Source organism: Palaemon carinicauda, chromosome 6 (genome assembly GCF_036898095.1).
Source record: "Palaemon carinicauda isolate YSFRI2023 chromosome 6, ASM3689809v2, whole genome shotgun sequence".
In the NCBI taxonomy this organism is placed as follows: domain Eukaryota; kingdom Metazoa; phylum Arthropoda; class Malacostraca; order Decapoda; family Palaemonidae; genus Palaemon; species Palaemon carinicauda.
In genome coordinates, this window is record NC_090730.1 from 163,818,803 (window position 1) to 163,835,090 (window position 16,288).

A 16,288-nucleotide genomic window follows, 5' to 3' on the forward strand; every position below is an offset into this window, starting at 1 on the left:
ACTAATCTTAGCCAGATCTCAATGTGCTTAACCTAGCCACTTGCTATTGTACAGTCCTCCGAGAGGTTTATGTAAAACGTTAATGGCACGGAAATTAGGAAGGATATTTCAAGAAATAAAATTTGAGAATGAAATCTTATTAACTGTCTTTGATTTTATGTTTTTCAGGCAGAAATAAAAAGTGAAACAAAATTGCTTAGAACTCTAGTCAAGTTATCATTTATGGAGCCTAAAAATGGTTCACAGCCCACAGAAGTTGAACTTCGTTTCTTTGTCCGAAGTTGTCTGGTTCTACATAATTTGTGGGGTGGAGAGAGAAGTAGTGAATGGGCATCGTCACTGTGGGATTACTTCTCTAAACAGTTGGATTCTAACTTCCTTTTGCCTGGTGGTGGAGTAGAAGGCTTGGCGTGCATGAGGTAATGTTAACTTCCCTTCAGAAGTCATTTCATGTTAATTTAATCTGATCTTTTACCTGACGGATGTCAAGATTGCAGAGCTATTTTAATACTTTTTTCCATTGTCTTTTTAAAGAAATTAGATAAAGAACTAACTTATATAATGGGACCATCTGAAAGCCTTCATAAACATTAGTGTGAACTTTATATGAAGATCCTTTTCTACGTTTTTAGCATTAAAAGTATAGAAAAGAATATTTTGACAAGATTGCCTAGTTAAAGTTCTCTTATATTCTATAGGTATTTGGAAAAGAGAGTGAGGAGGAATAGAAAAATAGAAAAGCTCAAAAAGTGACCTCTCATAAAACTACATTTAGTATCTTAAAAGTCTTTTTTCGAAACACTATTTTTTAGAACTGTAAAAGCCATTTAAGCTACACAAAAGGCTCTGCAATGACTTTTGGTATTGGTTCTTATGCTTGATTATAATGGTACAAGCTTATTGAATGTTTTTTTAATTATCGTTTTAAAGATATATTACATCTAGATACCTTGTGTAAGTGAAAATATTTGAAACGTTAAGCAAGTTTACCATTCATGGAAGCTACATAATTTTCAACACTATACACAACTTTTTTTTTTCTTTAATTGTATTTTAGTATTGATGTTATAATTGATTGTTTATATTATTGATAAGGTAGACGGGCCTTTTACCCTTTTTTTCCCTGATGTATAGTATTTTAATTTCTTTTTCTTTCATTATAAACAGCAAAACTGCTGGCGGATGGTTAGAACAAGTGAAATCACGAATTCCAGACCCAGAGCTGATTGGAAAGTCTGAAAGCTCATGGCAAATATTCCTCAGGATTGTTGGTGAGTGATTTCGTTCCTTTTCACAACTGCACAGTTTGCAAGTTTCTTAACACAAACGACCTTTTTAAAACGAGGTCAATTACCCCAATTTTTATATATGATAGAGGTATGAAAGACCAACAAGATATGTTTTAAATTTAAGTACTGTAATTAGATACAATGGTACCTCGGTATACAAGTTTAATACGTTCCAGGAGCAAGTTCGTAAACCCAAATAATTTTACCAATGAGAAATAAAGGGAAATCACTCAATGCGTTTACACGTCCATAAATACGCATTGTACGCTAATTTTTAAAATCTTTGTAATATTGTATAAAGAGCAAATTATAATCCAAAACGGGAAAAATTAATATGAATTAATTCACAATAGAAAATAGAAGTATTTCCAAATTAACTCGCACTTAACCTTTGAGGAGAGTCGTGACTAGTGTACAAGAGATGAGAAAGGGGTTACTGCTTGGAGGAAGAATCTCCCTCTATGAGAACTTCTGGTAAAATATCAGGTGTTCTCTTTTGAACGGTTTTAACGACCACTAACTGAATCATTTGATTTACGTTCTTTGGACACTCATCTTTTTTATTACACTCCTGCTTTCAACTTTTACCTGAATCCTATCTAGAGATGGCTGTGTTTGTCTATCTTAAAAGGTATGAAAATGGGACATTGCATTGTTCATAAATAGACTCACTGCTTGCCCAGCCAGAGCCTTATCTCGTTGATTCATTTCTACCTAAGAATTTTTAGAGTTTCCCACATTTTCAACATCTCCCTGTCCATCCTTCTCCTCAAATGCAGCCATCTCAGCCTTCCAAGCACATTCCTGGCATGACCATAGGTCAGAGGCTGTAACATATTTTGCTATTGCAGAGAACCTTATTGATATGGAAATCCAAAGGCAGTATGAGGACTTAGTATGTCCGGGGGCAGAAGCTTTAGGATTTGTTCTCCACCAAACAACCTCCATGTGGAGTAACTGCATTTTCAAGAGGAGGGATGCAGTACTCGCTAAATGCACTAAATAAATGACTCAAAGAGATGCACCAATTATACACATATTTTCACTCTGTCTCTGTTACCTAATCCCCACAAAGACTGACAGCCGACTGCACATGCTTCCATGTATAGGCCAGGCCCTTTAAGTCTTTTCATCCCTATGGAAGACAGCTAGGAGGGTGCTGGAGTCACTGCTTTGCTCCTGTACTGGACCAAGCGATGGACACTTCCAGGGAAGAAAATTAACCATCCAGTTCAGTTCTGAGGGGGACTTCAAATCCACCAAACTAGGACAATGGTTTGCATGTTGCTTAGGAACAAATCACAATTTTTAGAGTAATTTTTATTTTTTCCTAGCTCTTTATACAATATGAGTGGAGTAGTAGTGATTTAAAAGCTCAACACAGACGACTGGAGAAATCTTACCAAGGCTCTTTGTGTCTATTAATCTACCTTCCCTCTCACCCCTGGACCGAAAGGTTAAAAGTGAGCTATTCCAGCTGTGAAAGGAGGCGGGGTTCCTCGTCTGCACCCTTCACCAGCTGTTTAATCACTTGTTAGCCAATTCCAACAACCATCTCCAGCTTGTGCTGAATTAATTTCCCTAATTTAAGGACTGGTTTGTATAGTTATTCTGATTTTTTTAGGTTTGTGAGACATGGAAATTTCAGTTAATGATGTCTTGCAATTAATGATTTACATTGGTGTCTTGAGTTCCGTTGGAAGGAGAGATTATTTTTTTTTAACTATAGGTAATATTTTAATTGTAAATATTACCTAATTTAAAATTAAAGGAATGCAATCTGTTTCTTTGCTGGATAACAACATTTCTTTCATCTTAGTCATGCCTCTCATTTGTTATTTTAACTATGAAAAGGATATTAAATTTATGTTTTATACAATAAGAAATGCTAATTGTAGATTTTATTACAGTTGGAGTTGTTCAGAGTGGGAACTTTGAGTGGAGACAGATGAGGGGTCGTATTTATTCCAAGTTCCATAGCCGTAAGGTGTCGGAGCTCTCCCCAATGGGTCTCTATAATTCCATCACTTTATTCCTTTGTTTAGCCAACACTACGGATATGGTTGATGTGGTACGTTTTCAAGCAAATGCTGTGGTGTTTTTTATTGATTAGAACTTTATTTTATAGAGTATTTAGTAATCATTATTAAACATTTCCCTTTTGCAATCTGATTCAAATGACGCATATTTATTATTTATTGCAAAGTTTAGAAATTGGCAAATTTCTGTTTTTGTATGACTTTTAAGAATTTTGTAAATTAATCTTGAATTGATGTGATAGGCAAATAGTTAACCTTATGAGTGTGAACTTCTCAAACTTACAAACATTTTTTAACTTTTCAGACTGATAAACTTTGTGAATTGTTCTATAAGAAAGATTTAAGAGCCAACAAATCCAAAGTATTGTGGCATGGATTCTTGACGGCATTCTTGCTGTTAGTGGAATCCGGTTGCAACATAACTTCAGTTAGCGAAAAGTTCATCTCGCTCGTCACTTCTGGATGTCAGACCTACATAACATCAAATGATGCTATGCATAAAAGGTATGTATGAAATTATTACAACCATTTTGCTTAGTAAAGTGGGAAAGCCTAAGATTCATTGTGACTGTCCCTTTCACTAATTAAGGTAGGCTATTTGGGCAACTGCATAATACATGAACTCTCAAGGACCCTGGATTCCAAGCAGATAAGAACATATATATATGTGTCTAGTTGATAAAAAGATCTGTTTGTTCCTACACATATACAAACTTTTCATATTTTGAAATAGAGAACGTGTCTTCAGCATAAGTGGAACTACCGTGGAATTCCTTTACGAGGTAAATAACGACGGGGCCCCTCCACCTGTTGGGAGCATGTCTCTTTTAGTCTTCAGCCATAACGAGTATTGACATACACCAATGTCCCTGTATACGAAGATTTTATGAATGAGTATTCAAAGATACGAATACCGTGTAAAGTAATTTTGTCCCATGCCTCGATTTGCACACCAAAAGTTCTAAGTTACGAATATCTTGATCGATAATTTGTAACTAGAAGTATTATTAATTTTAGAATTATTATTGTATACGCATCGGAACAAATGACAAATTTTAGAAGTAATTTGTATTTTTCCTAGCTATATAAACTTCAACAACCCCTCTCAGTCTTAAGGCAAGGGTCATAAGTGATTTGTTACCGACATGGTTAACTCTCACCACCTATCATTAACTACAGCGTTGATGAATTCAGCAGCTGTTCTAGCTCTGCTAAAGACATCTCCTATTTTAAAGGACTTCGGTTTGTATATCTAGGAAAAATATTTATTAATTTTGAAATTTATTATATATCTAGTCCTTGAATTTTTAATCAAATATCATTTTGTCATGCTATCATTATTCCTATTTCATCAATATTTTCTTTTTCTCATGTGCATTTAGTCAAAGTAAATTTTAATTGTATCTATTATTATTATTCATGAACTTTTCACATAAGCTTTATCCTTTACAGGGTTAGATGTAAAAAGGCTTTGTTTCCCCCTTTCTATCCTGTACCCCTTTTGCCTGAACTGTCCGGTTTAGGTCTTCACATGTCTCCTTCTAATTTCCTATTTGTGTCATGATTTTTAGACCAACTGTTCATCATCCTCTCTCATCACGTTTCCAAACCATCTCTGTCTCTAAGATCAGTACTTCAGTCCCCTACCTCTCTTGCATTTATGTTATAATCTTTTCACTGTATACGTGCCGTGAATCTTGGCATTCTACTCTCATTCAATTTTAGGGTATCCATTATCTTTTTTATACCCACATTTCTGCTTTACATAATAGCAGCGGTCATATATACTAATCTTAAGTCTTTTCTCCTCTAGCTAATGTGACATTACTATGTACCAGTTGTCAACTCTGTTGATCTCTCTTCTATAGCTACTCTTCTTACTTCCTTCTCAACTCCTGCATCTCAGTTCATTGCAATCCTGAGGTGAGTAATGCTCTCCTTCCAAGGTGTGCTTATCTACCACAACAGGGTTCTCAACTTCCCTCTCCTTCCCTTTTGCTCTTGTTTTACTTTCGAGACCTGTCCAATGAATTCATAATCCCTGATCTAAATATTGATTTCTGACACTGTTGTTCAGTTAGCTATTTGTGCTTGCTATATAAAATGTTTATTTCATAATTCTGATTATCTTTCCATTCCTATCTTTGTAGACTATACCATCCACCACTTACTACTAAGTATTCATTTGATTCTAATAATTTTGCGTTTTCCTTCACAAAGGCTCAATAAAACACAGAATTCTATAATTTTTATTTTTATTACCAAATTGTGGGATGATCTTCCCAATCAAATAGTTGAATTTGGGAAACTTCAGAAGCTCAATCTTTGTCCAAATGCTTTATTGTTTAGCCTACCAAGCACACAGAACTACTGATTTAGGTAAATAGGTGAAATACAATAACTTGAAATTATTACATGTTCGTTGTATGTGCAGTGGGATCCTTTATTATTATTATTATTATTATTATTATTATTATTACTTGCTAAGCTACAACCCTAGTTGGAAAAGCAGGATGCTATAAGCCCAGTGGCTCCAACAGGGAAAATAAATTAGCTCAGTGAGGAAAGGAAAAAAGGAAAAGGAAATATTTTAAGAAGAGTAACAACAATAAATATCTCCTATATAAACTATAAAAACTTTAATTGACAATCAAATTTATGTGGTTGTTTGTGTTTTTTTTTTACTAAATGGGCCAATGGGCTTGTAAGGTAAAGTTTTTCATATGGTCCCCTTTTACCAAAATTTTATACCACCAGTCATTCTACATGATTTTGTAATATATCCTTTTAGTAAGTTGCTTCTAGAATCACAAACATCCATATTATAGATGAAAAAAATAATGTTTTATTTTTTTACTTATTTCCAGAGACTGGGGTCAGGTTATCATATTGCTTGCAGACGGTATACAGGAGATATTTGAGAACAGCAATGATCTTACTTTGGGCCAGCATTCTCTCTTATGTAAGTACTGTATAATGCAGAGCATTAAAGTTTTTGCTAGAATAAGCAATCTGTCGGTAACATCTTGATCCATGATATCCATATAGAATTTTGTTTTGAATGTTAGTGTTTCAAACTTTCATAGATACTGTTTAAAAGATCCTCTTTAGTCATTATAGTATTATCTTTATAATTATTCATACAGTAGACATATAAACTGACAAAAACTTCATGATCTTGCTAAGCAAATTCCTATTAGTATTAGCTACAAGCCCAAGTCCGACAGGGAAAATTAGCCCAGTGAAGAAAGGAAATAAACTATATGAGAAGTAATAAAAAATGTAAAATATCTTTAGATCAGTATTAATAATGAAATAGATCTGTCCTGTATAAGCAATGCAACAAGCTTGTTTTCTAAGCTAAACTACGTACTTTTGTACATAGTATGAAAAGTAATGGGTCGAAAACATAACCCTGAGGAACACCAGATGTTACATTCCTATACTCACTACGGTAGTCATCAACAATAACCCTACAATCTATTACTTAAAAATTCAATAAAGATGCTAAGAAAAGACCCACTGTTTGAGTTTGGAAACAAGGGCCTCATAATTGACACAGTTAAGGTACCGCTAAATTAAGGAATCATAAAAACTTCCTGACCATAATCAAGGGATTTCTGTACAGCATTGGAAATTGTACGAAGGGCATCACATGCCCCTACTGAATAAAAAGCCATTATTAGAAAAAAAAAGAGCCAAAAAAAATTGGTAAAATATTGATAAAGCTATGGTAAATAGATAACTGAGAAAAGATGTACTAGGTCCTAAGTACAGGTTTATCTGTATAACTTTTTATATATAGCTTTATCCTTTATTTTATTGTTTATCTAAAGTACAGTATTGTGATTTGATTGATTAATTTAACAAGTTCTCTTAGCAAAGTCATCTACAGTAGAACCCTCGACATTGAGAAAAGTACAACTCCTTTGCTTCTGTAGTAAATACTGTATATGCCAAAATAACTGGAGAATCTGTATGCTGAGGAAAATCTCACTTTTAAATTTCAACTAGAATTGAAGAATGTAGTGGAGAAAAAAATTATGGTTTTCAATGTTTTCAGTTGCATTGAAACTGGATTGCTCCAAAGTTGTTGAATCAGACATGTACAGTACTGTACTTCCGAAAATGCAGAGTAGGCTAAAGATTCAAGATATGGAAAGACAGGCTCACTTTATGGTATTGTGTGCCAAGCACAGTGCATTAGGCTAACAACCTGTAACCAAAAAAATGAAGACAATACAGTACCCACATGACTACTCGTCGCTCAAAAAATAAAAAAGGGATTTTGACAAAGGAAAAATCTATTTCTGGGCGAGGAACCTGTGTCGCCCAGTGAAATGCTCCTCTAGCACCATTTCTAAGACATAGTTATTGCTAATTATACCAGAGAAAAAAAGGATGCATGGAATGCCAGGAATAAAACCCAGCTCGCTCACTCTATGAGTGTCGGTATAGTAAACAGGGGCGTGATAGAACCACGACCATAGGTCCCTCACCAATTAGACCTCTCCCTCATCAACATCCCCCGGAACAACGAGGTGCCATCCTGCACCCGTCTGCTGCCTCCTAATACGACTACAGTGAACCCTCGCTACTTCGCGGTTCGACCATCGCGGATTCACCACTTCGCGGATTTTTTCCATAACCCATATATATACAGTAATATATATATATATATATATATATATATATATATGTATGCATGTATTTATGTATATATGTAGGTATGTATGTGTATACATATAAATATATATATATATATATATATACACACACACACACATATATATATATATATATATATATATATATATATATATATATATATATATATATATATATATATATATATATATATATATATATATATATATATCTAAAGTAGGAAGATGTGATGTAGTTCTAAGGGAAAAGTATGGGAAATATGTCTGGGTAATAAGCAAAGCTCTACCTCCAGTTTGTTTCTACATTATGATCAGAGATAATGTAAACAAAACATTGGTTGCCATTTTTTATCGTGCTTTATAGCATGTTTAGGAAATGCATGATATAAAATCACCTTTAATATTTGTGCCTGTTTTAGTTTAGGGTACTGTAGTACATGCATTAAGTGTTCTGTCCATTAAAGGGTAGTTTGTTAACAGTACTACGTACAAGGGAAGGTTTTAAAAGTCTGAATATACATGTTGAATAAATAGGTAAATATGGTGTCACTACTTCGCGGATTTTCACCTATCGCGGCCGCGACTGGAACCTATCTACCGCGATAAACGAGGGTTCACTGTATCCTTCACCACACCCTTAGCTCATTCCTCCACAGCACCAAAAATTGCTAGCATTACTATAATTCTGTTCTATGAGGGATTTGACTAAAACTTCTATCCGAAAGTAAAGAAATATTGAGGGTCTTGTTGAGTCTGAAATATAAATTCCCTTTGGGGTTTATCATTGCAGTCTCATGATCAAATGATGAGTTACTGTGTCGGGGCACGTTCACTTGGCTAGTGAACTTCAGTAAATCATTCACCATTGTAGATGCAGTAACATTTATATAAGCTGTAGTGGTTGAAATAAGCCAAAAGTTGGAAGTAAACATTCTAAGCCATAATGGCATAGGGACATTAACCTGTTAAGCGTCCCCCATGGACCAGGTTGCCGCTAACGTACCGTCACGCTTTTTTTGCCCTGAGCGGTCATTTCACTAATGATAATTTTTCAAAGTTAATATCATTTCTTTATGCTTATAATTCGTATTTATAGTTAAAAGAAGGGATATTAATTAAATAGTAGAGTAAAAAAAAAACAATTAATACTACTATTTCATTTCAAATGGCTACATCCTGTAATACTGAATATTCTAATGGGTTCTTTTTATCTTCAATCGTAAATCTTACACTGGGATAAGCAACAAAAGTAAAGGGATAAGTCTCCCCCCCCCCACTCTCTCTCTCTCTCTCTCTCTCTCTCTCTCTCTCTCTCTCTCTCTCCATATCGTTTCCTGTATTATTTTCAAATATGTACATTATTTATCAACTTTATTCAACCTCTCTCTCTCTCTCTCTCTCTCTCTCTCTCTCTCTCTCTCTCTCTCTCTCTCTCTCTCTCTCTCGCGGCGTTTCCTTTCCTATATAGTTTTGTGAAATCTCGTTGTCCAGTCATTCGGTAATGAGAAGTCATTTTCGCTTTCGGCATCGAAAGAAAACTTTGTTTCTTCAATATACTCATCACTGGAGGATTCAGAACTAGTGCTCTCATTATCAAATTCCTCAACAAGAATATCATTTATTTCATCTAAAGAAATAAACTTCCTCTTTAGACCGTTCATTACAAAAGGAACAACAAACAACCACTTCGGCATGAACGCCCGAAGCGCACTGATAGGAAACCAGTTTTCTAACATCAAGCTACCTTCAGAAAAATAGTTGCCAGACATCATAGAAGTTCCTATTTACAGCCCCCATATGCTGAGAGTGTTGCCAAGTGGTGATCCTATACTTACTATACGAGTAAACGTAATATCACGAGACTGACGGCTTGAAAAAGGCAATTAAAGTCATGAACGGAATATGCAGTTGAAGGCGGTACCGAGTAGATCGTGGTGAACGGTTTATCACGTGGGTGACGCTTAACAGGTTAATGACCGTTCAAAGGCTTTCTTTTGAATTTTAAGAGTGAGAAAATCCTTTTGATAATAAGAGAACCTAATGGAGAAAGATTTGTCGTCATGAGTAAGGAGAAGGTGGAAAATTTTTTGAATGATCACAATGGCCATATACTGTACTAGAAAATCCATGATTTTAGATACAAGTATTCCTAATTATCAAAGAATATTTTTGTATCAGTAGAAAATTATGAAATGGATTATGCTATTTTTTCCCCGTACAGTACTTGTTTAATGATAAATTTGTAATACTAATTATTATTCTATCTTGCATGGAATATTTTATATACCACGCAATTTATTGATATTTTATATTAACAGGTAAGGGGCTCGGTTCTGTCTTACAAAATGGCGGAATATCAGAGAGGAATGCCATATTACTTGCAATTAATTCCGCATTGAATAAAGTCCTGAGTAATGCAGAGAAATTCCATTGCCTTGCAGGTAATATTTTACAGTAGTTTAGAAAATTTATAGATTCATTTCTGATATATACATATATTATATAATTTTGCATTCCGTTTTATGCATGACTTTTTATTTGTATTTCTATTTTTGCTGTATATTTTTTATTGATTATGGTATTATTTATTTTCTTCCAGCTCGTGCAGGAATGGATATTATTGACACAATCGGGACGGAGTTTGGTAACTTCATAAAGTCTAAGGCTGCCTTAGGTACGCCCCCTGCCATTTTAGGGCCGGTTGCAGCTTCTCTCACATTTGGTTTGGCCTTGTATAATCAGAATAACTTTGATAGAAATAGGGAATCTGCCGCCGGACTTTTTACCTACTTTACAAACATTGAAGCTGTTAATGTCACGTAAGTTTTTAGGGCTGGAAAAGTATCATACTTTAGTATTCAAAAGGTGTTGAAATGTAATGGAATTACATATGTAAAATAAGTTTTCAAACAGATTGCAAACCCTTTTAGTTTCACGGGTGCATGAATGACCCACGAGCGTGAACCAGTTGCTGAATAGTTACTAAGGAAGGAAAGTGGGATTTAATAAATATGTGATAATCCTCTAACATTCTTGATTGTATGTATTTTAGTATAAAGTATACATTAAATTGTCAAGGTAGTTTGACCATGTAGAGAGAATGGAAAATGGCTCCCTACAGAAGAAGGTAATGAACGCAAGTGTTGATGGGAGAAGTACAAGAGGAAGGCCAAGGTTTGGGTGGATGGGTGAAGAAAGCTCTGGGTAATAGGAGGATAGATGTGAGAGAGACAAAAGAGCTTGCTAGAAATGGGAATGAATGGCGAGCGTTTGTGACGCAGTTCTGATAGGCCCTGCTACCTGCTGACGTAGGGGCAGTAGGGGATTCCGCATATGAAGCTACATTGTTGTGGATAACGGGGGAGTTTGGGCTGTGGCACCCTAGCAGTACCAACCAAATGGCTGAATCCATCGTCAGGCCTGGAGAAACGAAGAGAAGAAAAATTCCCTTGGTGTTATTGGTACAGATGCAAACTCGTTCTTAGTTTTGTATTATTCTTACAAATTGGTAATGTAGTTAATAAATGTCTGCTATCAGGTCACCACTTATGGACATAGAAGTGACCAATGCAATATTAGCAGTTTACCATCTTTTACAATCTGCATTATAATATTAAGCATTTTTATGTCAACTTTTATTTTTGAGTTTATTTGCATGATGCGAGTTCTCTCTATTCTCTTGTGCCTTGTACTCTATCAGTAAAAGTTTTAGCTCTTTCTCTCTTAACTCCTGTTCCATAGTTCAATGTGCATCCAGGGTAACAGAAAAGTTCTAATAACAGTCCATTGTTACCGATGACGACATCATAGCTCAATGTTTTGGCTCACTTAAATACACTAAAATAGACCTTGCTGAAATTGGAGTCTATCTAATACATTTTTTTCAATATTAAACTTAGCCGGTGATTATATAAGCTGCAGCTCTGCTGCCCGACAGAAAAACTCTACGGTCAAAATACACCAGCGATCGCTATGCAGGTAGGGGGTGTACATCAACAGCGCCATCTGTCGAGCAGGTACTCAAGTACTCCATGTAAACACAGAACCAATTTTCTCTCTGTCGTGCCACCGGCAAGACCTACTAAATTCGCTGTTGCTTACTGGATTGGTTTTCACAGATTTTGGTGAAGTACACATTTCTAGTTATTAGCTTTCGCTTTGCAGAGGTTATCTTCAATACATCCTTGCTTTCTTTTATTGATTTTGGATTATTTGTTGACAACTTTAGATAGATTTTGAATTCCCCTTTGACTAATTCAAGATAGCTGACCCTTCTCAAGTCCCTAAATACAGAAAGTGTAGTGCTAGGGACTGTTCAAGGCGTCTTCCGAAGGCCTCTATCGATCCGCACACCGTTTGTTCCAATTGTCGGGATAAAGCCTGTCAATTGGAAGATCGATGTGAGGAATGCGTTGGGCTTTCGGAATTCGATTTTCTCGAATTCCAGAAATATTCACGTAGGCTAGAGAGAGATAGAGTCAGGAGAAGTTCATCTCGCTCCGTTGATATTTCCTCTCCTCATGCCCCACAACCTTTTCCTTCCCCTGTAGTGGTTGCTCCTGATCCCCCTTCTAGCACTCAACAACCTTCGATGGCAGATATGATGCGTGCCATCCAGGCTCTGGGTGAGAGAGTCGAGTCATTGGCGAGTGACCGTAACCAACTCATGGCAGACGTCAAGGAGTTGAAGGGTAAGAGTGCAGTGGGTAGTGACAAAGTGAGTGGTAGTGTTGTGGAAAGTGTTGTGGATAGTGTTGCGCTTGAGGGTTCGTCTGTTCGTGCCTGTCGTCCTCCTAGTCCGGGACCTCTTGCAAGCTCCCAAGCCCAGGGGAGAAGCAATGTCGTACGACCAAAGGGTTCGAGAGGCTTTAATCAGCGAACAGACGTTCCCTCCGTGGTTTCGGACGTATCTATCCAAGATCGTCCCACCCACAAGAAGACGAGAGAGCCCATTTATTCCTCGTCTGCGGAAAATGTTTCTCGGAAGAAACAATGGACCAAGGTCTCACGGCCTCTTAAACGCAAGTCGGTCCCTTCCGCGCAAGTCCAACGGCCCAGTTGTAGCCACTGGGTCAGTTCGGACTCGCTGCAGTCTTCCGATGACTGCACACCTCCTAAGAGAGGCAAAGCGGTACCGCATCAGGCAGTAACACCGTCTGTTGCCGCACCTGCTACTGTAGACCCTAAGTGGTCTTTGCTGCAGACCATGCAGACTCAGTTGACGTCTTTAATGCAGGACTTTCGTGCGGAGAAGGTTGACGCTGCACCAACTGCTAGCCTACAACCACCTACGGTTGTGCGTCCAGTGGACGCTGAGGCTACCTTCTCCCGCACTCCAGCTGTGAGAGTCCCGCCACCCATGCGCTGCCAGCCGCATGTTGACGTTCAGCGACGCACGGAACCCTCCGTTGACGTTCGCGAGTTACAACAACAACCTAAGTTGTTTTGTTTTGACGCTGTGCGTCAACTTCCGCAACCCAGTGTGGTTACCACTACTCGCCCACAGCAGACTAGACAGTCAGGAGTAGACGCTTTGCGCCCCTGCGCTGCTATGGTAGTTGCCAGCTCACAGACTGGGCAACAGTTCCATGACGTTGCGTCCGGTGCAGTCACGCATGCACCCGTGCTGCCGGACTCAGTTGACCAGCCAACTCCTACTCCTTTGCCGCTTCCTCCTCAGTATTCAGATGATGGACTCTCTGATGATGACGACGCTGCACACATTGACGACCCGCATACGGACTTCGACGAACCCAAGACCACGCCTCCCTCCTTGGACTTTAGAAAAGTTCTTGCACTGTTCAGGGAGATGTATCCTGATCAGTTTGTTTCTGCGGCCCCACGCTCACCTCCATCTGAGTTCGCTTTAGGCACGCAGTCATCCGCGCCTGCCTTTACGAAGCTCGTCCTCGCCCGCTCGTCTAAGAGAGCTTTAAGAGTGTTGGGAGAATGGTTGCAGTCCAAAAAGCACCTTGGGAAGACAGCATTCACGTTTCCCCCTGCGAAACTCTCTTCCAGATCAAGCGTCTGGTATGCCACGGGAGAAGTTCTCGGCTTGGGAGTTCCTGCCTCTGCCCAGGGCGACTTCTCAAGCCTAGTAGACTCTCCCCGCAGGCTAGCCATGAGACGCTCCAAGATTTGTTGGACTCCTTCAGACTTAGACCATCTGATGAAAGGCGTGTTCAGAGCCTTCGAGGTTTTTAACTTTTTGGACTGGTGTTTGGGAGCGTTGAGCAGGAAGATCTCCCCTTCTGACAAGGATACTTCCATGCTCATTATGTCCTGCATGGACAAGGCCATACGGGACGGTTTCAGTGAGCTTGCGGCTTCGTTCGTTTCCGGGGTCCTCAAGAAACGGGAAAACCTTTGCTCCTTCTTGTCAGCCGGAGTAACACAGTTTCAGAGATCAGAACTTATGTTTGCTCCTCTCTCAAAGTGCCTTTTCCCAGAAGAGTTGATAAAGGAGATTGCTGCCTCCTTGATTCAAAAAGACACGCATGACCTGGTTGCGTCATCTGCTCGCAAAGCCACCCCTTTGCCTACCGTGTCTAGACCCAGGATGGACACTCCAGCGTCCAGGTTCATTCCGCCCTTTCGTGGCAGAGCCTCCAGCAGAGGAGGTGCTCGTGCTGAAGGGAGACGCGGGATTAAGAAGAAAGGTACCAAGTCCTTTAAGGGCAGAGTCTGACTGCCACATTCTTCAGACAGCAGTGGGAGCCAGACTCAAGAACTTCTGGCGGTCTTGGGAGAAAAGGGGCGCAGATGCACAATCTGTGAAGTTGCTCAGAGAAGGGTACAAGATCCCGTTTATACGCAAACCCCCTCTAGCAACGTCGCCCATCGACCTCTCTCCCAGGTACAGAGAGGAGGACAAGAGACTAGCTTTGAAGCAAGAGGTGTCCCTCTTACTAGAAAAGGGAGCGGTAGTCAAAGTCCGGGACCATCAATCCCCGGGCTTCTACAACCGTCTCTTCTTAGTGGTAAAGAAGACAGGAGGGTGGAGGCCGGTGCTAGACGTCAGTGCTCTGAATGTCTTTGTCACAAAGCAGACGTTCGCCATGGAGACGACAAAGTCTGTTCTAGCAGCGGTCAGGAAGGAAGACTGGATGGTCTCTTTAGACCTAAGGGACGCTTACTTTCACGTCCCCATCCACCCAGATTCCCAACCTTATCTAAGGTTCGTTTACGGGAAGGTTGTCTACCAATTTCAAGCCCTGTGCTTTGGCCTAAGCACGGCTCCTCTTGTCTTTACGAAACTGATGAGGAATATTGCCAAATTCCTGCATTTAGCGGACATCAGAGCCTCCCTCTATTTGGACGACTGGCTTCTAAGAGCTGCTTCAAGTCGTCGCTGTCTGGAGAATCTAAAGTGGACTCTAGATCTGACCAAGGAATTGGGTCTCCTGGTCAATATGGAAAAGTCCCAACTGGTCCCATCCCAAACTATAGTGTACTTAGGGATGGAGATTCACAGTCAAGCTTTTCGGGCTTTTCCGTCGGCCCCCAGAACAAGTCAAGCCCAAGGATGCATCCAGAACATGCTAAAGAAGGACCGATGTTCAGTCAGACAGTGGATGAGTCTGATAGGGACGCTTTCATCCCTGGAACAGTTCATCGCGTTAGGGAGACTGCACCTCCGTCCCCTTCAATTTCACTTAGCTGTGCACTGGAAAAAGGACAAGACGCTAGAAGCGGTCTCGATCCCCATTTCCGAGAAGATGAAGTCATCACTGACTTGGTGGAAGGACAATATCCACCTCAGAGAGGGTCTGCCCCTGGCTGTTCAGACCCCCAACCACGTTCTCTTCTCGGACGCATCGGACACGGGCTGGGGTGCGACATTAGACGGTCGGGAATGCTCGGGATCTTGGAACTCGAATCAAAGAACGTTACATATCAACTGCAAGGAGCTACTGGCAGTTCATATGGCCTTGAAAAGCTTCAAGTCCCTCCTTCTAGGCAAGGTGGTGGAGGTGAACTCAGACAACACCACGGCCTTGGCGTACATCTCCAAACAAGGAGGGACCCATTCTATGACGTTGTACGAGATCGCAAGGGACCTCCTCACTTGGTCAAGAGATCTAAACCTTTCTCTAGTAACGAGGTTCATTCAAGGCAACATGAATGTTATGGCGGACTGCCTCAGTCGGAAGGGTCAAATCATCCCAACAGAATGGACCCTATACAAGGATGTGTGCAAGAGACTATGGGCCACATGGGGCCAACCTACCATAGATCTCTTTGCAACCTCGATGACCAAGAGGCTCCCAAATTATTGCTCGCCAATCCCGGA

At 39.3% G+C, this 16,288-nt stretch overlaps 1 protein-coding gene across 2 annotated transcripts in view; it reads left to right on the forward strand.

The window, feature by feature from the left end:
- LOC137642774 (protein MMS22-like) overlaps positions 1-16,288 on the forward strand; it is a 120,553-nt gene that overhangs the window by 77,432 nt on the left and 26,833 nt on the right. For both annotated transcript variants that reach the window (XM_068375619.1, XM_068375620.1), the window contains exons 8-14: positions 169-419; positions 1,168-1,271; positions 3,200-3,360; positions 3,633-3,832; positions 6,196-6,290; positions 10,314-10,436; positions 10,595-10,814. In XM_068375619.1, the coding sequence (XP_068231720.1) occupies positions 169-419; positions 1,168-1,271; positions 3,200-3,360; positions 3,633-3,832; positions 6,196-6,290; positions 10,314-10,436; positions 10,595-10,814 (1,154 nt within the window). The remainder of the gene's footprint in view (positions 1-168; positions 420-1,167; positions 1,272-3,199; positions 3,361-3,632; positions 3,833-6,195; positions 6,291-10,313; positions 10,437-10,594; positions 10,815-16,288) is intronic.